This window comes from Ammospiza caudacuta (assembly GCF_027887145.1).
Source record: "Ammospiza caudacuta isolate bAmmCau1 chromosome 38 unlocalized genomic scaffold, bAmmCau1.pri SUPER_38_unloc_2, whole genome shotgun sequence".
NCBI lineage: Eukaryota > Metazoa > Chordata > Aves > Passeriformes > Passerellidae > Ammospiza > Ammospiza caudacuta.
Window position 1 is genome coordinate 1,646 of NW_026682906.1, and position 27,901 is coordinate 29,546.

The 27,901-nt window shown below is 48.8% G+C and overlaps 1 protein-coding gene across 1 annotated transcript; it reads right to left on the reverse strand.

The window, feature by feature from the left end:
* On the reverse strand, window positions 1-27,901 carry ARHGEF1 (Rho guanine nucleotide exchange factor 1; the record flags this gene model as incomplete). The annotated part of the gene is given in 20 exon segments (XM_058824547.1): window positions 1-200; window positions 924-1,075; window positions 2,329-2,449; window positions 2,452-2,466; window positions 4,020-4,157; window positions 5,617-5,666; window positions 7,483-7,590; window positions 8,643-8,698; window positions 8,700-8,731; window positions 11,189-11,359; window positions 11,492-11,567; window positions 12,816-12,893; window positions 13,531-13,631; window positions 15,441-15,555; window positions 16,603-16,728; window positions 17,993-18,075; window positions 22,807-22,953; window positions 25,623-25,888; window positions 26,569-26,637; window positions 27,764-27,901. Coding segments are annotated over 20 exon segments (2,125 nt in total), but the record flags the coding sequence as incomplete, so codon positions are not given.

Sequence of the window (27,901 nt, forward strand, 5' to 3'; positions counted from 1 at the left end):
TTTTTTTGTTTTTTTTTGTTTTTTTTTTTTTTAATTTTAGCGCCCCCTGGCGGCGGCTCCGGGAATTGCAGCGGCGCCGAATTTGGGGGAGGGGGCGCGGATCCTCCGGGGAGGGGGTCAGGGGGAGACCCCTCCCCAAATTGCGGCGCCCCCGCCCCTCAGCTCACGTGAACAGCTTGCCAGTAATGGTCCTCCATCTCCTGGGGGGGGGGCGGGCAGAAATTGGGGGAGGGGGCTTCACGTGAGACCCCCACCCAGCCTCCTCACAGCCCCCAGACCCGCTCCGTATTAGGGGAGGGGTCTCCAGCGCTGTTTCAGAGAGGGTTAAACCCCCCCCTGCCGCCCCCCAACAAAAGCAGAGACCCCTCCCCAAATTCCGCTCCCCCTCCCCAAAATTCCGCCCCTCCCCAAATTCCCCCCCCCTCACCTTGAGCCCCCCTCCCCAAATTCCCCCCCTCACCTTGAGCCCCCTCCCCAAAATTGGCCCCCCCCATCCCAATTCCCGCCCCTTCCCCAATCCGCCCCTCCCCACCTTGAGCCCCCCTCCCCAAATTCGCCCCCCCCACCTTGAGCCCCCTCCCCAAATTCCCCCCCCTCACCTTGAGCCCCCTCCCCAAATTGGCCCCACCTCCCCAATTCCCGCCCCCTCCCCAATCCCGCCCCCCCCCACCTTGAGCCCCCTCCCCCAAATTTCCCCCCCCTCACCTTGAGCCCCCTCCCCAAGTTGGCCCCCCCTTCCCCAATTCCCGCCAGCCCCCTCACCTTGAGCCCCCTCCCCAAATTCGCGCCCCCTCCCCCAATCCCGCCCCCCCCCACCTCGAGCCCCCTCCCAAATTCGCCCCCCCCCTCACCTTGAGCCCCCTCCCCCAATTCCCCCCCCCCCCCACCTCGAGCCCCCTCCCCAAATTCGCCCCCCCCCTCACCTTGAGCCCCCTCAGCGCCTCCTCGAGCGCTCCAAGCTCCGCCCCCAGCCAGGCCGCGGGGGCGGGGCTTAGCACAACCGGGGGGGCGGGGCCGAGCTCTGGCCCCGCCCCCAGCTCGGGCAGGGACCCCCAGGGGCCGTTGGGGGCCCCGCCTAAAGGGAGGGGCAAAAAGGGGAGGGGCAAAAAGGGGAGGGCAAAAAGGGGAGGGGCAAAAAGGGGAGGGGCAAAAAGGGGAGGGGCAAAAAGGGGAGGGGTCGCACATGGAGATCAGGACACGCCCCCCCCACCGGCACCTGGACACCCCCCCCAATTTACTTCCATTGCCACGCCCACTTTTCTTTCAGCCCCTCCCCTTTTTGCCCCCTCCCCAAATTTTGGTGCCCCCCCACCCCAAACCCCCCAGGAAACCCAAACCAGCCCAAACCAACCCAAAACGCCTTAAAAACTCCCCAGATACCCCAAAAACGGCTCAGGGAACCCAAACCACCCAAAACCCCAAAACTTCCCCCCAAAACCCCAAAATTCCCCCAAAACCAACACAAAACCACCAAAACCCCTCCTGAAACACAAAAACCCCCCAAAACACCCCAAAAAATCGCCCAGAAGTGACTCAAACACCCCGAAACACCCCAGGGAACCCCAAAACCTCCGAAAACACCCCAAATCCCCCCCAAACCCACCCAATTTTCGCTGCCCCCCCCACCTGCAGCCTCGGGGTCGCTCTCGGCCCCATCCCCCCCAATCCCCCCCGAAAACCCCCCCAAAATCATCCAAAATCCCCCCAAAATTCACCAAATCCCCCCCAAAACACCCCAAAACCCCCCAAAAATCACCCAAAATTCACCAAATCCCCCCCCAAAATCCCCCCAAAATCACCCAAAATCACCCAAAATTCACCAAATCCCCCCCAAATTCCCCCTGAAAACCCCCCCAAAATCCCCCCAAAAATCACCCAAAATTCACCAAATCCCCCAAATCCCACCCAATTTTCGCTGCCCCCCCACCTGCAGCCTCGGGGTCGCTCTCGGCCCATCCCCCCTGAAAACCCCCCCAAAACCCCCCCAAAACCCCCCCAAAATCACCCAAAATTCACCAAATCCCCCCCAAATCCCCCCTGAAAACTCCCCCAAAATCACCCAAAATCCCCCCAAAAGCCCCCTAAAATTCACCAAATCCCCCAAATCCTCCCCAATTTTCGCTGCCCCCCCCCCCCCACCTGCAGCCTGGGGGTCGCTCTCGGCCCCATCCCCCCAAAAATCACCCAAAATCCCCCCAAAATCCCCCCAAAACCCCCCCAAAATCACCCAAAATTCACCAAATCCCCCTGAAAACCCCCCAAAATCCCCCCAAAAATCACCCAAAATTCACCAAATCCTCCCCAATTTTCGCTGCCCCCCCCCCCCACCTGCAGCCTGGGGGTCGCTCTCGGCCCCATCCCCCGCGTGGCGCCGCTCCTGCTCGGGGGGGGCGGGGCCGGGACCCCCCCCCAAATCCGGCCCGGGCGGGGGGAGGGGCGCCCCCAGCAGCCGCCGCAGCGCCGAGACTGGAAATGGGGAGGGGGCTTTCAGGGGGGGGGGGTTTGGGGGGGATTTTGGGTCCCAGGTGATGTGTGGGGGGGGGATCTCAATTTGGGGAGGGGTCCCAGTTCATTTGGGAGGTCTCGGTTAATTTGAGGAGGGGTCCCAGGGGATTTGGGGAGGTCTCGGTTAATTTGGGGAGGGGTCTCAGGGGATTTGGGGAGGTCTCGGTTAATTTGGGGAGGGGTCTCAGGGGATTTGGGGAGGTCTCGGTTAATTTGGGAGGGGTCCCAGTTCATTTGGGGAGGTCTCGGTTAATTTGGGGAGGGGGTCCCAGGGGATTTGGGGGGTCTGGGTGTTTCAGGGGTTTTGGGTTAATTTGGGGAGGGGTCCCAGTTCATTTGGGGAGGTCTCGGTTAATTTGGGGAGGGGTCCCAGAGGATTTGGGGGGTCTGGGTGTTTCAGGGGTTTTGGGTTAATTTGGGGAGGGGTCCCAGTTCATTTGGGGAGGTCTCGGTTAATTTGGGGAGGGGTCTCATGGAATTTGGAGGGTTTGGGTGTTTCAGGGGTTTTGTGTTAATTTGGGGAGGGGTCTCAGTTAATTTGGGGAGGGGTCTCAGTTAATTTGGGGAGGGGTCTCATAGAATTTGGAGGGTTTGGGTGTTTCAGGGGTTTTGGGTTAATTTGGGGAGGGGTCTCAGTTAATTTGGGGAGGGGTCTCATGGAATTTGGGGGGGTCTGGGTGTTTCAGGGGTTTTGGGTTAATTTGGGGAGGGGTCTCGGGATTTGGGTGGGTTTTCAGGGGTTTTTGGTCAATTTGGGGAGGGGCTCTCAATTTGGGGAGGGGTCTCAGGTAATTCAGAGGGGTTTTGGTTAATTTGGGGAGGGGTCTCAGGTGATTTGGGGGTTTTTGGTCAATTTGGGGAGGGGTCTCAGGTAATTCAGGGGTGTTTGGTTAATTTGGGGAGGGGTCTCAGGTGATTTGGGGGTTTTTTTTGGGTGGATTTCAGGGGTGTTTGGTCAATTTGGGGAGGGGTCTCAGGTAATTCAGGGGCATTTTTGGTTAATTTGGGGAGGGGTCTCAGGTGATTTGGGGTTTTGGGTGGATTTCAGGGGGGTTTTGGTCAATTTGGGGAGGGGTCTCAGGTGATTCAGGGGGTTTGGTCAATTTGGGAGGGGTCTTCAGGTAATTCAGGGGTTTTGGTTAATTTGGGGAGGGGTCTCAGGTGATTTGGGGGTTTTTGGTCAATTTGGGGAGGGGTCTCAGGTAATTCAGAGGGGTTTTGGTTAATTTGGGGAGGGGTCTCAGGTAATTCAGGGGCATTTTTGGTTAATTTGGGGAGGGGTCTCAGGTAATTCAGGGGGTTTTGGTTAATTTGGGGAGGGGTCTCAGGTGATTTGGGGTTTTTTTTGGTGGATTTCAGGGGGGTTTTGGTCAATTTGGGGAGGGGTCTCAGGTGATTTGGGGGTTTTTGGTCAATTTGGGGAGGGGTCTCAGGTGATTCAGGGGTGTTTGGTCAATTTGGGGAGGGGTCTCAGGTGATTCAGGGGGTTTGGTCAATTTGGGGAGGGGTCTCACCTCTCTGCAGGGCGCCGGCCGCCAGCCCCCCCCCCTCGGGGAGGCCGCGGGGGGGGCGGGGCAGCCCCCCCAGCCCCCCCCGCTCGCGGGACCCCCCCCCAAATTCGGTGCCTTCGACGGCCCCGTCCTTGTCACGGTCTGGGGGGGGGGAAACAGGGTGAGACCCCTCCCCAAAATACCCCAAAAACCACAGAAATATCTCCAAAAATACCCCAAAATGAAAACCCAAAAGCACCCAAAAAACCCCAAAAACCACCCAAAACCTACCCAAAAACCACCCCAAAATTCACCCCACGGCCCGTCCTTGTCACGGTCTGGGGAGGGGGACACAGTGAGACCCCTCCCCAAAATACCCCAAAAACCACAGAAATATCCCCAAAAATACCCTAAAACCGAAACAACCAAAAATCACCACAAAACAACCCAAAAACCACTCCAAAAAAAATCCAAAACAGCCCCAAAACCACCCAAAAATCACCCCAAAAATAACTCAAAAAACCCCCTCAAAACCAGCCCAAAACCAGCCCAAAACAACACAAAAACAATAAAAAAAACCCCAAAGTCACCCCAAAAATAACTCAAAAACCCCCAAAACCACCCCAAAACCACCCTAAAACTAACCCCAAAGCAACACAAAAATAACCCAAAAAACAGCCCAAAAATCACGCTGAAACCATCCCAAAACAAGCGAAAAACAACCCAAAACCACCCCAAAACCACCTGAAAAAACAACCCCAAAACCATCCCAAAAACAACCCAAAAACAACCCCAAAATAAACCCAAAACCACCCAAAAATCACCCCAAAAATAACTCAAAAAAAACCCCCAAAACCAGCCCAAAACCACCCCAAAACTAACCCCAAAACAACACAAAAAAACCCCCAAAGTCACCCCAAAAATAACTCAAAAAACCCCCAAAACCACCCCAAAACCACCCTAAAGCTAACCCCAAAACAACACAAAAATAATCCAAAAAAACAGCCAAAAATCACGCTGAAACCATCCCAAAACAAGCGAAAAACAACCCACAACCACTCCAGAAATCACCCCAAAACCACCCCAAAAGTAACCCCCAAACCATCCCAAAACAACCCCAAAAACAACCCAAAACAACCCAAAAATCACCCCAAAACCACCCTAAAGCTAACCCCCAAAACAACACAAAAATAATCCAAAAAAAACAGCCCAAAAATCACGCTGAAACCATCCCAAAACAAGCGAAAAACAACCCAAAACCACCCCAAAACCACTCCAAAAACCACCCCAAAAGTAACCCCCAAACCATCCCAAAACAACCCCAAAAACAACCCAAAAACAACCCCAAAAATAAACCCAAAACCACTCCAGAAATCACCCCAAAACCACCTGAAAAAACAACCCCAAAACCACCCCAAAAAACAACCCAAAACCACCCAAAACCACCCCAAAAACAACCCCAAAATAAACCCAAAACCACCCAGGACCTGCGAAAAACAACCCCAAAGACACCTGGGAACCCCAAAACCCCCAGGACACCCCAAAAATCCCCCAAAACCACCCAAAAAAAATCTCCTGAGAAACCCCAAAACCGCCCAAAATTCCCCAAATTCCCCCTCACCGTCCAGGCCCAGCGGCTCCTTCAGGGACCCCCCCCCATTTTCGAGGGGTCTCGGTCACTGCGGGGAGAGGGGGGGTCAGCACGGGGACCCCAAAATTACCCCAAAATTACCCCAAAATGGGGAGAGGAGGGGTCAGCACGGGGACCCCAAAATTACCCCAAAATGGGGAGAGGAGGGGTCAGCACGGGGACCCCCAAAATCCCCAAAATTACCCCCAAAATGGGGAGAGGAGGGGTCAGCACGGGGACCCCAAAATCCCCAAAATGGGGACAGGAGGGGTCAGCATGGGGACCCCAAAATCCCCAAAATTACCCCAAAAATGGGGAGAGGAGGGGTCAGCATGGGGACCCCAAAATCCCCAAAATTACCCCAAAATGGGGAGAGGAGGGGTCAGCACGGGGACCCCAAAATCCCCAAAATTACCCCCCAAAATGGGGAGAGGAGGGTCAGCACGGGGACCCCAAAATTACCCCAAAATGGGGAGAGGAGGGGTCAGCACAGGGACCCCAAAATCCCCAAAATCACCCCCAAAATGGGGACAGGAGGGGTCAGCATGGGGACCCCAAAATTACCCCAAAATGGGGAGAGGAGGGGTCAGCACAGGGACCCCAAAATTACCCCAAAATCACCCCCAAAATGGGGAGAGGAGGGGTCAGCAGAGGGACCCCAAAATCCCCAAAATTACCCCAAAATGGGGAGAGGAGGGGTCAGCACAGGGACCCCAAAATCCCCAAAATTACCCCAAAATGGGGAGAGGAGGGGTCAGCATGGGGACCCCAAAATCCCCAAAATCACCCCCAAAATGGGGAGAGGAGGGGTCAGCACAGGGACCCCAAAATCCCCAAAATCACCCCAAAATGGGGAGAGGAGGGGTCAGCACAGGGACCCCAAAATCCCCAAAATTACCCCAAAATGGGGAGAGGAGGGGTCAGCACGGGGACCCCAAAATCCCCAAAATTACCCCAAAATGGGGACAGGAGGGTCAGCACAGGGACCCCAAAATCCCCAAAATTACCCCAAAATGGGGAGAGGAGGGGTCAGCACGGGGACCCCAAAATCCCCAAAATCACCCCCAAAATGGGGAGAGGGGGGGTCAGCACGGGGACCCCAAAATCCCCAAAATTACCCCAAAATGGGGAGAGGGGGGGTCAGCACGGGGACCCCAAAATCCCCAAAATTACCCCCAAAATGGGGAGAGGAGGGGTCAGCACGGGGACCCCAAAATCCCCAAAATCACCCCCAAAATGGGGAGAGGAGGGGTCAGCACAGGGACCCCAAAATCCCCAAAATCACCCCCAAAATGGGGAGAGGAGGGGTCAGCATGGGGACCCCAAAATCCCCAAAATTACCCCAAAAATGGGGAGAGGAGGGGTCAGCATGGGGACCCCAAAATCCCCAAAATTACCCCCAAAATGGGGACAGGAGGGCTCAGCACGGGGACCCCAAAATCCCCAAAATCACCCCCAAAATGGGGACAGGAGGGCTCAGCACGGGGACCCCAAAATCCCCAAAATTACCCCCAAAATCCCACCCAAAATACCCAAAATCCCACCCAAAATGGGGAGGGGTCAGCACAGGGACCCCCAAATCCCCCCGAAAGGGATCTGGGGTTTTTGGGGTATTTTTGGGGTGAATTTGGGCAGGTTTGGGTCAGCACTCACTCGAGGTGGGGCTGGGGTCCGTGGGTAGGTTTTGGGGGGTCCATGGGTGCATTTTTGGGGTATTTTTGGGGTGAATTTGGGAGGTTTTGGGTCAGTACTCACTCGAGGTGGGGCTGGGGTCCGTGGGTAGGTTTTGGGGGTCCATGGGTGCATTTTTGGGGTATTTTTGGGGTGAATTTGGGAGGTTTTGGGTCAGTACTCCACTCGAGGTGGGGCTGGGGTCCGTGGCCGCCCCCTGCCCGAGCCCCCTTGGCCCGGTGGGACCCCGGGAGCTTCAGGGACCCCGCGGTGTCACTGATGATGCTGCACCAGCTGGGGGCGCAAAATCAGCACCCCCAAAAACACCAAAATCCCCCAAAATTACCCCAAAATCCCCGAGCCACAAAATCCCCCCGAAATCCACCCCAAAATCCACCCCAGGACCCCAAAATCCACTCAAATCCCCCCAAAACCTCCCCAAGACCCCCAAAATCCCCCGAAATCCACCCAAAACTCCCTGAAATCCCCCCAAAATCCCCTCCAGGACCCCCCCAGACCCCTCCCTGAGCCCCCTCCTCACATTTTCCTGTCCTGGCTGCTCTGCGCCGCCAGCTCAGAGACCTGGGCCCCTCCAGGACCCCCAAAACCACCCAAAACTGCCAGATATCCCCCAAAATCCCCTCCAGGACCCCCCCAGACCCCTCCCCGAGCCCCCTCCTCACATTTTCCTGTCCTGGCTGCTCTGCGCCGCCAGCTCAGAGACCTGGGCCCCTCCAAACCACCAAAACCACCAAAATCCACCAAAACCACCCAAAACTCCCTGAAATCCCCCCAAAATCCCCTCCAGGACCCCCCCCCCAGAGCCCCTCCCTGAGCCACCCTCCTCACATTTTCCTGTCCTGGCTGCTCTGCGCCGCCAGCTCAGAGACCTGGGCCCCTCCAAACCACCCAAAACCACCCAAAATCCACCAAAACCACCCAAAACTCCCTGAAATCTCCCCAAAATCCCCTCCAGGACCCCCCCCCCCAGACCCCTCCCCGAGCCCCCTCCTCACATTTTCCTGTCCTGGCTGCTCTGCGCCGCCAGCTCGTAGATCTGCGCCCCTCCAGGACCCCCAAAACCCCCCCAAAACCACCCAAAACTCCTGAAATCCCCCCAAAATCCCCTCCAGGACCCCCCCCCAGACCCCTCCCTGAGCCCCCTCCTCACATTTTCCTGTCCTGGCTGCTCTGCGCCGCCAGCTCAGAGACCTGGGCCCCTCCAAACCACCCAAAACCACCCAAAACCCCCCCAAAACCCCCCCAAAACCACCCCAAAACTGCCAGATATCCCCCAAAATCCCCTCCAGGACCCCCCCAGACCCCTCCCCGAGCCCCCTCCTCACATTTTCCTGTCCTGGCTGCTCTGCGCCGCCAGCTCGTAGATCTGCGCCCCGTTCTCCCCAGCTGACGATGACGTAAAACGCTTTGTGGTCTGGGGACGGGGGGGAAAAACTGACCCAAACTGACCCAAACTGACCCAAAACTGACCCAAACTCCCCAAATTTCAGTATAAACACCCCAAAATGACCCAAAATCTCACACCTGTGGCCGCCTCCCGCGTCACGGCCGAGCGCAGCCGGATCACCGGGCTCGGCGTCACGAACCAACACCGTGCACCCCGAGCCAAGGCCGTGCACCCCCAAACTCCCCCAAAATGACCCAAATTCCCCCCAAAATGACCCAAACTCCCCAAAATGACCCAAATACAGACGTTTCTCACACCTGTGGCCGCCTCCCGTGCCATGGCTGAGCGCAGCCGGATCACCGGGCTCGGCGTCACGAACCAACACCGTACACCCCCAAACTCCCCAAAAATGGGCGAAACTCCCCAAAAATGACCCAAATCCCCCCAAAATGACCCAAATTTCCCCAAAATGACCCAAATTCCCCCCAAAATGACCCAAATACAGACGTTTCTCCCACCTGTGGCCACCTCCCGTGCCGTGGCCGAGCGCAGCCGATCACCGGGCTCAGCGTCACGAACCAACACCGTGCGCCCCGAACCAAGGCCGTGCACCCCCAAACTCCCCAAAAATGGCCCAAATTCCCCCCAAAATGACCCAAACTCCCCCAAAATGACCCAAACTCCCCCCAAAATGACCCAAATACAGACGTTTCTCCCACCTGTGGCCGCCTCCCGCGTCACGGCCGAGCGCAGCCGGATCACCGGGCTCGGCGTCACGAACCAACACCGTACACCCCCAAACTCCCCAAAAATGACCCAAACTCCCCCCAAAATGACCCAAACCTCCCCCAAAATGACCCAAATACAGACATTTCTCACACCTGTGGCCGCCTCCCGTGCCGTGGCCGAGCGCAGCCGGATCACCGGGCTCGGCGTCACGAACCAACACCGTGCACCCCAAACCAAGGCTGTGCACCCCCAAACTCCCCAAAAATGACCCAAATTCCCCCCAAAATGACCCAAACTCCCCCAAAATGACCCAAACTCCCCCAAAATGACCCAAATACAGACGTTTCTCCCACCTGTGGCCGCCTCCCGCGTCATGGCCGAGCGCAGCCGGATCACCGGGCTCGGCGTCACGAACCAACACCGTACACCCCCCAAACTCCCCAAAAATGACCCAAACTCCCCAAAAATGACCCAAACTCCCCCCAAAATGACCCAAACTCCCCCAAAATGACCCAAATAGACGTTTCTCCCACCTGTGGCCACCTCCCGCGTCACGGCCGAGCGCAGCCGGATCACCGGGCTCAGCATCACAAACCAACACCGTACACCCCCAAACTCCCCAAAAATGACCCAAATCCCCCCAAAATGACCCAAATCCCCCCAAAATGACCCAAACTCCCCCAAAATGACCCAAATACAGACATTTCTCACACCTGTGGCCGCCTCCCGTGCCGTGGCCGAGCGCAGCCGGATCACCGGGCTCGGCGTCACGAACCAACACCGTGCACCCCAAACCAAGGCTGTGCACCCCCAAACTCCCCAAAAATGACCCAAATTCCCCCCAAAATGACCCAAACTCCCCCAAAATGACCCAAACTCCCCCAAAATGACCCAAATACAGACGTTTCTCCCACCTGTGGCCACCTCCCGCGTCATGGCCGAGCGCAGCCGGATCACCGGGCTCGGCGTCACGAACCAACACCGTACACCCCCAAACTCCCCAAAAATGGGCGAAACTCCCCAAAAATGACCCAAATTCCCCCAAAATGACCCAAATACAGACGTTTCTCCCACCTGTGGCCACCTCCCGCGTCACGGCCGAGCGCAGCCGGATCACCGGGCTCGGCGTCACGAACCAACACCGTACACCCCCAAACTCCCCAAAAATGGGCGAAACTCCCCCAAAATGACCCAAACTCCCCCCAAAATGACCCAAATACAGACGTTTCTCACACCTGTGGCAGTCTCCCGTGCCATGGCCGAGCGCAGCCGGATCACCGGGCTCGGCGTCACGAACCAACACCGTACACCCCCAAACTCCCCAAAAATGGGCGAAACTCCCCAAAAATGACCCAAATCCCCCCAAAATGACCCAAACTCCCCCAAAATGACCCAAATACAGACGTTTCTCCCACCTGTGGCCACCTCCCGCGTCATGGCCGAGCGCAGCCGGATCACCGGGCTCGGCGTCACGAACCAACACCGTACACCCCCAAACTCCCCAAAAATGACCCAAATCCCCCCAAAATGACCCAAATCCCCCCAAAATGACCCAAACTCCCCCAAAATGACCCAAATACAGACGTTTCTCACACCTGTGGCCACCTCCCGCGTCACGGCCGAGCGCAGCCGGATCACCGGGCTCAGCATCACAAACCAACACCGTACACCCCCAAACTCCCCAAAAATGGGCGAAACTCCCCAAAATGACCCAAACTCCCCCCAAAATGACCCAAATACAGACGTTTCTCCCACCTGTGGCCACCTCCCGCGTCATGGCCGAGCGCAGCCGGATCACCGGGCTCAGCATCTGCTTGCCCTCGGGGCCGGCGGGCGCGAGCGCGCGGCTGTGGCAGCGCAGCACCAGCCGCTCCTCCTGCCGCTGCAGCAGCACCAGCAGATCGTCCAGCAGCAGCACCTGCACCTCTGCGTGCACCCCAAAACCCGGGCGGTCCGCGGGGGGCTCGGGGGGGGGCCCGGCCCGCGCCGCTTTTGGGGCGTTTTGGGGCGTTTTGGGGTTTTTTTTTGGGGTGTTAACGCGCCCCGAGTCGTGCTCACCCACGGATTTGTCGCGGGTGACGCGCCAGGTGAGCGGCCCCTCGTGCACCAGGGTGCGCTTGGTGATGTCCGTGTTCTGGGGGGAAATTGAGGCATTTGGGGTTTTTTGGGGTGAAGGGAGGTTTTGGGGTTCCTTGGGGTTTTTTTGGGGGGGGGTTTTGGGGTTTTTTTTTGGGGGGGTTTTGGGGTTTTCTTGGGGTTTTTTTTGGGGGGATTTTGAGCGGGCTTGGGTGGCTCTGTGGGGGTTTTTAGCGCCCCTCGTGCGCCAGGGTGCGCTTGGTGATGTCCGTGTTCTGGGGGGAAATTGAGGCATTTGGGGTTTTTTGGGGTGAAGGGAGGTTTTGGGGGGGTTTTGGGGGTTTTTTTGGGGGGGTTTTGAGTGGGTTTGGGTGGCTCTGTGGGGGTTTTTAGAGCCCCTCGTGCACCCGGGTGCGCTTGGTGACGTCCGTGTTCTGGGGGGATTTTGGGGGGCTTTGGGGTTTTTAGGGAAGTCTTTGGGGTTTTTAGGCGGTTTTGGGATTTTTTTGGGTGGGTTTCAGGGAGTTTTGGGTGGGTTTGGAGGGTTTTTTTGGGAGATTTTTGGCTGGGTTTGTGGGGGTTTTTAGCACCCCTCGTGCACCAGGGTGCACTTGGTGATGTCCGTGTTCTGGGGGGAAATTGAGGGATTTGGGGTTTTTTGGGGTGAAGGGAGGTTTTGGGGGGGTTTTGGGGTTTCTTGGGTTTTTTTTGGGGGATTTTGGGGGGGTTTTGAGTGGGTTTGGGTGGCTCTGTGGGGGTTTTTAGAGCCCCTCGTGCACCAGGGTGCGCTTGCTGACGTCCGTGTTCTGGGGGGATTTTGGGGGGTTTTTTTGAGGTTTCGGGGTTTTTAGGGGGTTTGGGGTTTTTTTGTGCTTTTTTTTTTTGTGGGATTTTTGGGGGAGCTCTTGGGGGTTTTTGTGGGGTTTTTTGAGTGGGTTTGGGGAGGATTTTGGGGAAAGGGGGCGCACCAGGGTGCACTTGGTGATGTCGGTGTTCTGGGGGGATTTGGGGGGATTTGGGGGTTTTTATAGGAGGTTTTAGAGGTTTTGGGACTTTGCTGGGCTCAGGGAGGGGATTGGAGGGGATTTGGGTGGGTTTGGGGGAGTTTTTGGGGAGGTTTTTGGGTTTTTTGGGGGGAAAGGGGGCGCATCAGGGTGCGCTTGGTGATGTCGGCGTTCTGGGGGGATTTGGGGGATTTTGGGGCTTTTGGGGAGGTTCTGGGAACTGGGGAGGGGTTCAGGAGGGTGGGGGTGAATTGGGGCAGGGTCCAGCCCGGGCATTTGGGGGTCCTGGGACCCCTCCCCACCTTGAACTCGCTGATCAGGGGGTCGGTGCTCTGCTTCAGGCTGGAGAGGTCGAGGCGGCGCTGGTAATCCTTGAGCTTCTGCGGGGGCACAGGGGGGTTTTGGGGGGTCCTGGGGTCCCCAGGGGGGTTTGGGACAATTTGGGGGGAATTTGGGAGATTTTGGGGGTCCCGGTGGGAATTTTCACGGTTTCTGGCGCCCTCTGCTGGTGAAGGAGGGGCATTACAGGCGCGGAAGAACAAGGGGTCTTGGGGGAGATTTGAGGGCTCCCGGGGGGGATTTTGGGGGGAAATTGGGAGAATTTGGGGGTTCTGGTGGGAATCTGGGAGATCTTGGGGGTCCTGGTGGGGATTTGGGGGGAATTTGGGAGATTTTGGGGGTCCCGGTGGGAATTTTCACGGTTTCTGGCGCCCTCTGCTGGTGAAGGAGGGGCATTACAGGCGCGGAAGAACGAGGGGTCTTGGGGGAGATTTGAGGGCTCCCGGGGGGGATTTTGGGGGGAAATTGGGAGAATTTGGGGGTTCTGGTGGGAATCTGGGAGATCTTGGGGGTCCTGGTGGGGATTTGGGGGGAATTTGGGAGATTTTGGGGGTCCCGGTGGGAATTTTAGTTTTTTTTGGTTTTTGGTGCTCTCTGTTGGTGGAGGGGGGGACATTACAGGCGCAGCTGAACGAGGGGTCCCGGGGGGATTTTGGGGGGTCCCGGGGGGGGTCCTACCATGAGGTTCTCCATGTCCCGGACCTCCTGGTTGACGTGGTTGAGGATCTGGCGGCAGCACTCGGCCGCCTGCTCCACCTTGGCGCGCTCGGCCACCGCGTCTGGGGAGGGGTCCCACGTGCAGGTCGGGACCGCCCCCACCCCCCAAAAAATCCCCTCCCCAAATTCCCTTTCTTTGCCCCGCCCCTTTTCCTTCAGCCCCTCCCCCGTTTTTTGCACCCCCGCACCTGCAGACCCCCCCCTCTCCTTTTCCTTAACCCTCCCCCAGGGAACCCAGAACACCCCAAAACCCCCAAAATCCACCCAAAACCTTCCCAAAACCCCCTCGAAACACACCAAAACCAACCCAGGCCCCCCGAAAACCACCCCAAGAGCCCCCAGGGAACCCAAAAAACCCCCCAGCCCCCCCCCCCCCAATCCTTCCCAAAAACCCCCCAAACCCCAGAAATCTTCCCCCAAAAAAACCCCAAACCCCAGAAATCCTCCCCAAAAAAACCCCAAACCCTCTGTAACACCCCAAAACCCCCTCAGGGGGGGTCAGAGCGGGGCCGTCCCAGGTCCCGGGGGGGTTTTGGGGTCCCAGCGGGTTTTTGGGTGGTCCCGGGGGGGTTTTTGGGGGGTCCCGGGGGGTTTTTGGGGGATCTCGGGGGGTTTTTGGGGGGTCCCAGCGGGTTTTTGGGGTCCCCAGCGGGTTTTTGGGGGGTCCCGGGGGGTTTTTGGGGGGTCCCGGGGGGTTTTTGGGGGGTCCCGGGGGGGTTTTGGGGGCTCCCGGGGGGTTTTTGGGGGGTCCCGGGGGGTTTTTGGGTGGTCCCGGGGGGGTTTTTGGGGGGTCCCGGGGTGTTTTTGGGGGATCTCAGGGGGTTTTTGGGGGGTCCCGGGGGGTTTTTGGGGGATCTCGGGGGGTTTTTGGGGGGGTCCCGGGGGGTTTTTGGGGGGTCCCAGGGTGTTTTTGGGGTCCCGGGGGTTTTGGGGTCCCTCACCAGCGCACTTGGTGACGCTGAGCAGCAGCAGCGGGTACTTGGTCAGGGGTATTTGGGGGGTCCCGGGGGTGTTTTTGGGGGGTCCCAGGGTGTTTTTGGGGTCCCGGGGTGTTTTTGGGGGGTCCCGGGGGGGTTTTTGGGGTCCCGGGTGATTTTGGGGGGTCCCGGGGGGTTTTTGGGGTCCCTCACCGGCGCACTTGGTGACGCTGAGCAGCAGCAGCGGGTACTTGGTCAGGGGTTTGGGGTCCCGGGGGTGTTTTTGGGGGGTCCCAGGGGGGTTTTGGGGTCCCGGGGGTGTTTTTTGGGGGGTCCCGGGGGGTTTTTGGGGTCCCGGGGGGTTTTTGGGGGGTCCCGGGGGGTTTTTGGGGGATCTTGGGGGGTTTTTGGTGGGTCCCGGGGGGTTTTTGGGGTCCCGGGGGGTTTTTGGGTGGTCCCGGGGGGGTTTTTGGGGGGTCCCGGGGTGTTTTTGGGGGATCTCGGGGGGTTTTTGGGGGGTCCCGGGGGGTTTTTGGGGGGTCCCAGGGGTGTTTTTGGGGTCCCGGGGGTTTTGGGGTCCCTCACCAGCGCACTTGGTGACGCTGAGCAGCAGCAGCGGGTACTTGGTCAGGGGTTTGGGGTCCAGGGGGGTTTTTGGGGGGTCCCGGGGGTGTTTTTGGGGGATCTCGGGGGGTTTTTGGGGGGTCCTAGGGGGGTTTTGGGGTCCCCAGTGGGTTTTTGGGGGGTCCCAGGGTGTTTTTGGGGTCCCGGGGGTTTTGGGGTCCCTCACCAGCGCACTTGGTGACGCTGAGCAGCAGCAGCGGGTACTTGGTCAGGGGTTTGGGGTCCCGGGGGGGTTTTTGGGGGGTCCCAGCAGGTTTTTGGGGGTCCCGGGGGTGTTTTTGGGGTCCCGGGGGATTTTGGGGGGTCCCGGGGGTTTTTGGGGTCCCTCACCGGTGCACTTGGTGACGCTGAGCAGCAGCAGCGGGTACTTGGTCAGGCGCTGCATCTCGGTGGGGATGATGTCCTTGAGCTGCAGCCGCCGGCACCGCGGCCGGCTCTCGGCCTCCTGGGGGGGGCAGCGGCATTTGGGGCGATTCCGGGGCGTTTCGGGGCTCCCAGGGGCGTTTGGGGATTTTGGGGGTTTTTTTTTTTTTTTGGGGCTGGTTTTGGGGTGGTTTTGGGGTTACCTGGCAGGGTTTTTGGGCTCTTTTTAGGGTATCCCTGGGGTGTTTTTGGGGTTACCTGGCAGGGGTTTTGGGCTGTTTTTGGGGTGGTTTTGGGGTGTTTTTGGGGTTACTTGGCAGGGTTTTTGGGGTGCTTTTGGGCTGTTTTTGGGCTGTTTTTGGGGTTACCTGGCAGGGTTTCTGGGCTGTTTTTGGGCTGTTTTTGGGGTTACCTGGCAGGGGTTTTGGGCTGTTTTTGGGGTGTTTTTGTGGTGTTTTTGGGGTTACCTGGCAGGGTTTCTGAGGTGCTTTTGGGGTGTTTTCAGGGTTACCTGGCAGGGGTTTTGGGCTGTTTTTGGGCTGTTTTTGGGGTGTTTTGGGGGTTACCTGGCAGGGTTTCTGGGCTGCTTTTGGGCTGTTTTTGGGGTGTTTTTGGGGTTACCTGGCAGGGGTTTTGGGCTGTTTTTGGGGTTACCTGGCAGGGTTTCTGGGCTGTTTTTGGGTGTTTTTGGGCTGTTTTTGGGGTTACCTGGCAGGGGTTTTGGGCTGTTTTTGGGCTGTTTTTGTGGTGTTTTTGGGGTTACCTGGCAGGGTTTCTGAGGTGCTTTTGGGGTGTTTTCGGGGTTACCTGGCAGGGTTTTTTGGCTGTTTTTGGGCTGTTTTTGGGGTGTTTTTGGGGTTACCTGGCAGGGTTTCTGGGCTGTTTTTGGGGTGGTTTTGGGCTGTTTTTGGGCTGTTTTTGGGGTTACCTGGCAGGGTTTTGGGCTGTTTTTGGGGTGGTTTTGGGGTTACCTGGCAGGGTTTTTGGGCTGTTTTTGGGGTTACCTGGCAGGGTTTCTGGGCTGTTTTTGGGCTGTTTTTGGGGTTACCTGGCAGGGTTTCTGGGGTGTTTTTGGGGTGGTTTTGGGCTGTTTTTGGGGTGGCTTTGGGCTGTTTTTGGGGTGCTTCACCTGTACGAACTGGCTGAACCGCGCGTCCTTCCTCTGCTTGGCCTTGAGCTGCTCCAGGGCGAAGCTCTGGCGGCTGCAGAACCGCGCCGAGATCTTCTGGAACCAGCTGCCCTCGGTGCCGTCGAACTGGGGGCACCCCAAAACCCCAGTGAGACCCCCAAAGGGTCAATGAGACCCCCCAAAACCTCCGTGAGACCCCCAAAACCGCCGTGAGACCCCCAAAGGGTCAATGAGACCCCCCAAAACCGCCGTGAGACCCCCCAAAACCGCCGTGAGACCCCCAAAGGGTCAATGAGATCCCCAAGGATGGGTCAGAGCCCCCCGAGATCTCCTGGAACCAGCTGCCCTCGGTGCCGTCGAACTGGGGGCACCCCAAAACCTCCGTGAGACCCCCCCCCGATCACTGGGGGACCAAAGCCCCCAGCCCCATTTGGGAGCCCCCAGACCCACCCTGGCCAGCAGCACGTCCCCGATCTCGGGGATGATGAAGCCCCCAGGAACTTTCTGAAGCCCCCAGACCCATTTAGGGAGCCCCCAGACCCATTTGGGAGCCCCCAGACCCATTTAAGGAGCCCCCAGACCCATCTGGGAGCCCCCAGACCCATTTAGGAGCCCCCAGACCCATTTAGGGAGCCCCCAGACCCATTTGGGAGCCCCCAGACCCATCTGGGAGCCCCCAGACCCATTTAGGAGCCCCCAGACCCATTTAGGGAGCCCCCAGACCCATTTAGGGAGCCCCCAGCCCCATCTGGGAGCCCCCAGACCCATTTAGGAGCCCCCAGACCCATTTAGGGAGCCCCCAGACCCATCTGGGAGCCCCCAGACCCATTTAGGAGCCCCCAGACCCATTTAGGGAGCCCCCAGACCCATTTAGGGAGCCCCCAGCCCCATCTGGGAGCCCCCAGACCCATTTGGGAGCCCCCAGACCCATCTGGAAGCCCCCAGACCCATTTAGGGAGCCCCCAGACCCATTTGGGAGCCCCCAGACCCATTTAGGGAGCCCCCAGACCCATTTGGGAGCCCCCAGACCCATCTGGGAGCCCCCAGACCCATTTGGGAGCCCCCAGACCCATCTGGAAGCCCCCAGACCCATTTAGGGAGCCCCCAGACCCATTTGGGAGCCCCCAGCCCCACCCTGGCCAGCAGCACGTCCCCGATGTCGGCGATGATGAAGCCCCCAGGAACTTTCGGAAGCCCCCAGACCCATTTAGGGAGCCCCCAGACCCATTTGGGAGCCCCCAGGAACTTTCGGAAGCCCCCAGACCCATTTAGGGAGCCCCCAGACCCATCTGGGAGCCTCCAGACCCATTTAGGGAGCCCCCAGCCCCATCTGGGAGCCCCCAGCCCCATTTGGGAGCCCCCAGACCCATTTGGGAGCCCCCAGCCCCACCCTGGCCAGCAGCACGTCCCCGATGTCGGCGATGATGAAGCCGCTCTCCTCGCGACGCCTCTTGAGGCTGTCCAGGAACACGGCTGGGGCAGGAAAAAAGGGTGAAAAAAACCCCAAAACAACCCAAAACAACAAAAAAATAATCTCAAAGTTATGTTTGGAAAAAAACCCAAAAATATAAAATCTAAAAATGAAAAAAAATTAATGTATAAATATATATATGTGTATGTAAATAAGTAATAATAAATTCAATTTATTTAATTCTAACATGCACGACATTAATACTTAATATAATTTAATTTTGATCTAGTTAATAAATATTACTATATAGCAATTATAACTTTGATCTATTTAATACACAATTATATATACTATATATTTATATACAAATTATATTGATATATTATAATATATAAATGTGTGTAAATATACAAATATATAAAATTTATTAATTATTAGAATGTACAAATAACAATACATTATTTAATTACATTTATAATTATTATAAATATCAATATTTAGATTTCAATATTAATATCTATACACTTATATAGTAATATATAATACACAATATGCTAATATACAAAATATATATTAGAATATTAATATTTATAATATTTATATTTATTTGTTTAAAATAGATTTATACAAAAATTATATATATATATTAAAAATATATATACATATTATATATATATTTATTTATTTGTTTAAAATAGATTTATACAAAAATTATATATATATATTAAAAATATATATACATATATTATATATATTTATTTATTTGTTTAAAATAGATTTATACAAAAATTATATATATATATTAAAAATATATATACATATATTATATATATTTATTTATTTGTTTAAAATATATATTAAAATATATATACATATATTATATATATTTATTTATTTGTTTAAAATATATTTGTACAAAAATTATATATACATATATACATACACATATATTATATATATATATTAATTTGTTTAAAATATATTTGTACAAAAATTATATATATATATAAATATATATACATATAGTATATATATTTATTTATTTGCTTAAAATATATTTATACAAAAATTATATATATATATATTAAAAATATATATACGTATATTATATATATTTATTTATTTGTTTAAAATATATTTATACAAAAGTTATATATATATATTAAAAATATATATACGTATATTATATATATTTATTTATTTGTTTAAAATATATTTACACAAAAATTATATATATTATATATATATTAAAAATATATATACATATATTATATATATTTATTTATTTGTTTAAAATATATTTGTACAAAATGTATATATACACATATTAAAAATATATACATATATTATATATATTTATTTATTTGTTTACAATATATTTACACAAAAATTGTATATATATAAAAAATATATATACATATATTATATGTATTTATTTATTTGTTTAAAATATATTTATACAAAAATTATATATATATATATAAAAATATATATATAAAATATATATATAAATATATTATATATATTTATTTATTTGTTTAAAATATATTTGTACAAAAATTATATATATATATAAAAATATATATACGTATATTATATGTATTTATTTATTTGTTTAAAATATATTTATACAAAAATTATATATATATATTAAAAAAATATATATAAAAATATATATAAATATATTATATATATTTATTTATTTGTTTAAAATATATTTATACCAAAATTATATATATATATATATTAAAAAACATATATACGTATATTATATGTATTTATTTATTTGTTTAAAATATATTTGTACCAAAATTATATATATATATATTAAAAAACATATATACGTATATTATATGTATTTATTTATTTGTTTAAAATATATTTGTACAAAAATTATATATATATATAAATATATATACATATATTATATATATTTATTTATTTGTTTAAAATATATTTATACAAAAATTATATATATATTAAAATATATATAAATATATTATATTTATTTATTTGTTTGAAATATATTTATGCAAAAATTATATATATATATAAAAATATATATATAAAATATATATATAAATATATTATATATATTTATTTATTTGTTTAAAATATATTTATACAAAAATTATATATATATATTAAAAAAATATATATAAAAAATATATATAAATATATTATATATATTTATTTATTTGTTTAAAATATATTTGTACAAAAATTATATATATATATATTAAAAATATATATACGTATATTATATGTATTTATTTATTTGTTTAAAATATATTTGTACCAAAATTATATATATATATATATTAAAAAACATATATACGTATATTATATATATTTATTTATTTGTTTAAAATATATTTGTACAAAAATTATATATATATATATATAAATATATATACATATATTATATATATTTATTTATTTGTTTAAAATATATTTATACAAAAATTATATATATATTAAAATATATATAAATATATTATATTTATTTATTTGTTTGAAATATATTTATGCAAAAATTATATATATATATAAAAATATATATATAAAATATATATATAAATATATTATATATATTTATTTATTTGTTTAAAATATATTTGTACAAAAATTATATATATATATAAAAATATATATACGTATATTATATGTATTTATTTATTTGTTTAAAATATATTTATACAAAAATTATATATATATATTAAAAAAATATATATAAAAAATATATATAAATATATTATATATATTTATTTATTTGTTTAAAATATATTTATACCAAAATTATATATATATATATTAAAAAACATATATACGTATATTATATGTATTTATTTATTTGTTTAAAATATATTTGTACCAAAATTATATATATATATATTAAAAAACATATATACGTATATTATATGTATTTATTTATTTGTTTAAAATATATTTGTACAAAAATTATATATATATATATAAATATATATACATATATTATATATATTTATTTATTTGTTTAAAATATATTTATACAAAAATTATATATATATTAAAATATATACACATATATTATAAATATTTATTTATTTGTTTAAAATATATATTAAAATATATATACATATATTATATATATTTATTTAATTGTTTAAAATATATTTGTACAAAAATTATATATACATATATATATACACATATATTATATATATATTAATTTGTTTAAAATATATTTGTACAAAAATTATATATATATAAAAATATATATACATATAGTATATATATTTATTTATTTGCTTAAAATATATTTATACAAAAATTATATATATATATTAAAAACATATATACATATATAATATATATTTATTTATTTGTTTAAAATATATTTGTACAAAAATTATATATATATATATTAAAAAACATATATACGTATATTATATGTATTTATTCATTTGTTTAAAATATATTTGTACAAAAATTATATATATATATTAAATATATATATACGTATATTATATATATTTATTTATTTGTTTAAAATATATTTGTACAAAAATTATATATATATATATATATAAATATATTTACGTATATTATATATATTTATTTATTTGTTTAAAATATATTTATACAAAAATTATATATATATTAAAATATATATAAATATATTATATTTATTTATTTGTTTGAAATATATTTATACAAAAATTATATATATATATAAAAAAATATATATAAAATATATATATAAATATATTATATATATTTATTTATTTGTTTAAAATATATTTATACCAAAATTATATATATATATATTAAAAAACATATATACGTATATTATATGTATTTATTTATTTGTTTAAAATATATTTGTACAAAAATTATATATATATATATTAAATATATATATACGTATATTATATATATTTATTTATTTGTTTAAAATATATTTGTACAAAAATTATATATATATTAAAATATATATACATATATTATAAATATTTATTTATTTGTTTAAAATATATATTAAAATATATATACATATATTATATATATTTATTTAATTGTTTAAAATATATTTGTACAAAAATTATATATACATATATATATACACATATATTATATATATATTAATTTGTTTAAAATATATTTGTACAAAAATTATATATATATAAAAATATATATACATATAGTATATATATTTATTTATTTGCTTAAAATATATTTATACAAAAATTATATATATATATTAAAAACATATATACATATATAATATATATTTATTTATTTGTTTAAAATATATTTGTACAAAAATTATATATATATATATTAAAAAACATATATACGTATATTATATGTATTTATTCATTTGTTTAAAATATATTTGTACAAAAATTATATATATATATTAAATATATATATACGTATATTATATATATTTATTTATTTGTTTAAAATATATTTGTACAAAAATTATATATATATATATATATAAATATATTTACGTATATTATATATATTTATTTATTTGTTTAAAATATATTTATACAAAAATTATATATATATTAAAATATATATAAATATATTATATTTATTTATTTGTTTGAAATATATTTATACAAAAATTATATATATATATATTAAAAATATATATACATATATAATATATATATATATATATATAATTTTATAATTTTACACACCATGCAGCCATTTCTTTTCCTGCAAATCCCACAGGACAAACCCCCTGGAAAAAACCCAAAAAACCCCAAAACCGCCCGGGTTTGCCCCAAACTCACTGTGCACCTCCACCAGGTCCTCCAGGCTGGGGAAGATGTTGTTGAGCTCCTGCTCGTCGAAAAATCCCTCGCGGAGCATGGGCTGGAAAAAAACCTCCAGCAGCACCCGCAGCATTCGCACGTGGGCGTGCTCCGTCAGGAACAGCTCTGAAAAATCGAAATTTGGGAAAATTTGGGTGATTTTGGGGGTTTTTGGGGATTTTTTGGTGATTTTTTGGTGATTTTTTTTGTGATTTTTTGGTGATTTTTGGGGGCTCCAGGAGCACCCACAGCATTCGCACGTGGGCGTGCTCCGTCAGGAACAGCTCTAAAAAAACGAAATTTGGGAAAATTTGGGTGATTTTGGGGGTTTTTGGGGATTTTTTGGTGATTTTTTGTGAATTTTTTGTGATTTTTTGTGATTTTTTGGTGATTTTTTGGTGATTTTTGGGGGGCTCCAGGAGCCCCCTCAGCACGCGCACGTGGGCGTGGTCCGTCAGGAACAGCTCTGAAAAATCGAAATTTGGGGAAATTTGGGTGATTTTGGGGGTTTTTGGGGATTTTTTGGTGATTTTTTGTGAATTTTTTGTGATTTTTTGGTGATTTTTTTGGTGATTTTTTGGGGGGCTCCAGGAGCCCCCTCAGCACGCGCACGTGGGCGTGGTCCGTCAGGAACAGCTCTGAAAAATCGAAATTTGGGAAAATTTGGGTGATTTTGGGGGTTTTTGGTGATTTTTTGGTGATTTTTTGGTGATTTTTTTTGTGATTTTTTGGTGATTTTTGGGGGCTCCAGGAGCACCCACAGCATTCGCACGTGGGCGCGCTCCGTCAGGAACAGCTCTAAAAAAACGAAATTTGGGAAAATTTGGGTGATTTTGGGGGTTTTTGGGGATTTTTTGGTGATTTTTTGTGAATTTTTTGTGATTTTTTGTGATTTTTTGGTGATTTTTTGGGGGCTCCAGGAGCACCCGCAGCACGCGCACGTGGGCGCGCTCCGTCAGGAACAGCTCTAAAAAAACGAAATTTGGGAAAATTTGGGGGTTTTTGGTGATTTTTTGGTGATTTTTTTGTGAATTTTTTGTGATTTTTTGGTGATTTTTTTGGGATTTTTTGGGGATGTATTTTGTGAATTTTTTGTGATTTTTTGTGATTTTTTGGTGATTTTTTGGTGATTTTTTGGTGATTTTTTGGGGGGCTCCAGGAGCCCCCTCAGCACGCGCACGTGGGCGTGGTCCGTCAGGAACAGCTCTGAAAAATCGAAATTTGGGAAAATTTGGGTGATTTTGGGGGTTTTTGGGGATTTTTTGGTGAATTTTTTGTGATTTTTTGTGATTTTTTTGTGATTTTTTGGTGATTTTTGGGGGCTCCAGGAGCACCCGCAGCACGCGCACGTGGGCGTGCTCCGTCAGGAACAGCTCTGAAAAATCGAAATTTGGGGAAATTTGGGTGATTTTGGGGGTTTTTGGTGATTTTTTGGTGATTTTTTGGTGATTTTTTTTGTGATTTTTTGGTGATTTTTGGGGGCTCCAGGAGCACCCACAGCATTCGCACGTGGGCGCGCTCCGTCAGGAACAGCTCTAAAAAACGAAATTTGGGAAAATTTGGGTGATTTTGGGGATTTTTGGGGATTTTTGGGGATTTTTTGGTGATTTTTTGGTGATTTTTTGGTGATTTTCTTGTGATTTTTGGGGGCTCCAGGAGCCCCCTCAGCACGCGCACGTGGGCGCGCTCCGTCAGGAACAGCTCTGAAAAATCGAAATTTGGGGAAATTTGGGTGATTTTGGGGGTTTTTGGTGATTTTTTGGTGATTTTTTTGTGAATTTTTTGTGATTTTTTGGTGATTTTTTTGGGATTTTTTGGGGATTTTTTGGGGATTTTTTTTTTGTGAATTTTTTGTGATTTTTTGTGATTTTTTGGTGATTTTTTGGTGATTTTTTGGTGATTTTTGGGGGCTCCAGGAGCCCCCTCAGCACGAGGGCTTGCTCCATCAGGAACAGCTCTGAAAAAACGAAATTTGGGAAAATTTGGGTGATTTTGGGGTTTTTTGGTGATTTTGGGGGGTCTCAGAAGGGCTCTGGGGGTCCTGCGGGGTTCGGGGAACCCCCGGGGCTTTTCTGGGGTTGCTGAGTTGGTTTTTGGGGTCACTTTTCCGTTGGTTTCTGAGGTGATTTTGGGGGTCCTGAAGCCGTTTTTGGGGGCACCTTTGGGGTGGTTTCCGGCTTGGTTTTGGGGCGATTTTAGGGGCAGTTTTAGGGGTCCCGGGGGGGTTTTTGGGGTTCCCGGATCCGATTTTGGGGCTGTTTTCCCCGATTTCCTCACCGTTGGCGACCTCCTGGCGCCGCACCTCGCGCTGGGGCAGCAGGAGGGGGTTTGGGGGGTCCTGGGTCAGTTTTTGGGGCAGTTTTTGGGGATTTGGGGATTTTAGAGGGGTGGGTTTTGGTCCCGGGGGGTTTTTGGGGTTCCCGGATCCGTTTTTGGGGTCCGTTTCCCCGATTTCCTCACCGTTGACGACCTCCTGGCGCCGCGGCAGCAGGAGGGGATTTGGGGGGTCCTGGGTCAGTTTTTGGGGATTTGGGGATTTTAGGGGGGTGGGTTTTGGTCCCGGGGGGTTTTTGGGGTTCCCGGATCCGTTTTTGGGGTCCGTTTTCCCAGATTTCCTCACCGTTGGCGACCTCCTGGCGCCGCACCTCGCGCTGGGGCAGCAGGAGGGGGTTTGGGGGGGTCCCGGTGGGTTTCGGGGACACGGGGGCCGTTCCTGGGTGGGTTTTTGGGGGTCCCGGGGGGGTTTTTGGGGTTCCCGGATCCGATTTTGGGGCCGTTTTCCCCGATTTGCTCACCGTTGATGACCTCCTGGCGCCGCACCTCGCGCTGGGGCAGCCTGAGCAGCGCCTCGGGCGCCGCGAGCTCGCGCCAGGCCGGCGGCTCCAGCTCCAGCTCCGGCTCCAGGCGCGGCACAACCTCCTCAGGCTGCCGAGGCAGAAAGGGCGGGGGCTCGCTGCCCCCCCCGGGCCCCCCCGGCTCGGGGCTGGACACCAGAGAGGGGAGCGGGCTGAGAAACGCACAAACACACCCAAAAAAATACCCCCAAAACCCCCAAAATGCCCTAAAATCCCCAATAATCTACCGCAGGGAAAGCCGTCCATGCTCATCCCCAGAAATCCCAAATTGGGGAGGGGTCTCACACCGATCCTGGGGCTCGCTGCCCCCCCCGGGCCCCCCCGGCTCGGGGCTGGACACCAGAGAGGGGAGCGGGCTGAGAAACGCACAAACCCCACAAAAAAATACCCCCAAAAACCCCCAAAATGCCCTAAAATCCCCAATAATCTACTGCAGGGACAGCTCCCCAAAATCCCAAATTGGGGAGGGGTCTCACACCGATCCTGGGGCTCGCTGCCCCCCCCGGGCCCCCCCGGCTCGGGGCTGGACACCAGAGAGGGGAGCGGGCTGAGAAACGAACAAACCCCACAAAAAAATACCCCCAAAAACCCCCAAAATGCCCCAAAATCCCCAATAATCTACCGCAGGGAAAGCCGTCCATGCTCATCCCCAGAAATCCCAAATTGGGGAGGGGTCTCACACCGATCCTGGGGCTCGCTGCCCCCCCCGGGCCCCCCCGGCTCGGGGCTGGACACCAGAGAGGGGAGCGGGCTGAGAAACGCACAAACACACCCAAAAAAATACCCCCAAAACCCCCAAAATGCCCCAAAATCCCCAATAATCTACCGCAGGGAAAGCCGTCCATGCTCATCCCCAGAAATCCCAAATTGGGGAGGGGTCTCACACCGATCCTGGGGCTCGCTGCCCCCCCCGGGCCCCCCCGGCTCGGGGCTGGACACCAGAGAGAGGAGCGGGCTGAGAAACGCACAAACACACCCAAAAAAATACCCCCAAAAACCCCCAAAATGCCCCAAAATCCCCAATAATCTACTGCAGGGACAGCCCCCCAAAATCCCAAATTGGGGAGGGGTCTCACACCGATCCTGGGGTTTAACACCAACCACGGGGTTTCCACACCAATTCTGGGGGCTTTTAACCCAAATTTTGGTTTGTTTTTTTTTTTTCCCCAATCCTGGGGGTGTTTTTACCCCAATCCTGGTGTTTTTAACCCAAATCCCGTTTATATTTTTCACCAATCCTGTGGGGTTTTCACCCCAAATTTTGGGGTTTCGTTTCCCCGATCCTGGGGGTGTTTTTACCCCAATCCTGGTGTTTTTAACCCAAATCCCATTTTTATTTTTCACCCATCCTGTGGGGGCTTTAACCCCAAATTTTGGGGTTTTTTTCCCCAGTCCTGGGGGTGTTTTTAACCCCAATCCTGGTGTTTTTAACCCAAATCCCGTTTATATTTTTCACCCATCCTGTGGGGGTTTTAACCCAAATTTTGGGGGTTTTTTCCCCAGTCCTGGGGGTGTTTTTACCCCAATTTTGGGGTTTTTTCCCCCAAATTTTGGGGTTTCGTTCCCCCAATACTGGGGGTGTTTATAACCCAAATCCTGGTGTTTTTAACCCAAATCCCATTTTTATTTTTCACCCATCCTGTGGGGTTTTCACCCCAAATTTTGGGGTTTCGTTTCCCCGATCCTGGGGGTGTTTTTACCCCAATTTTGGGTTTTTTTCCCCCAAATTTTGGGGTTTCGTTTCCCCCAATCCTGGGGGTGTTTTTAACCCCAATTTTGGGTTTTTTTCCCCCAAATTTTGGGGTCTCGTTCCCCCAATCCTGGGGGTGTTTTTGCCCCAATTTTGGGTTTTTTTCCCCCAAATTTTGGGGTCTCGTTTCCCCGATCCTGGGGGTGTTTTTACCCCAATTTTGGGTTTTTTTCCCCCAAATTTTGGGGTCTCGTTTCCCCAATCCTGGGGGTGTTTTTACCCCAATTTTGGGTTTTTTTCCCCCAAATTTTGGGGTTTCGTTCCCCCGATCCTGGGGGTGTTTTTGCCCCAATTTTGGGGTTTTTTCCCCATTTGGGGAGGGGGCACCTACGCGGGGGGGGGTCCCTGCAGGTCGGCGTTGCTGCGGGAGCGCGTGGGGGGGAGGGGCGGCCGGGACCCCCCCCCCGATTTTTGGGAGCGGCGCCGCTCGGGGGGGACCCGGAGGCTCTCGGAGCGCACCAAGGGCAGC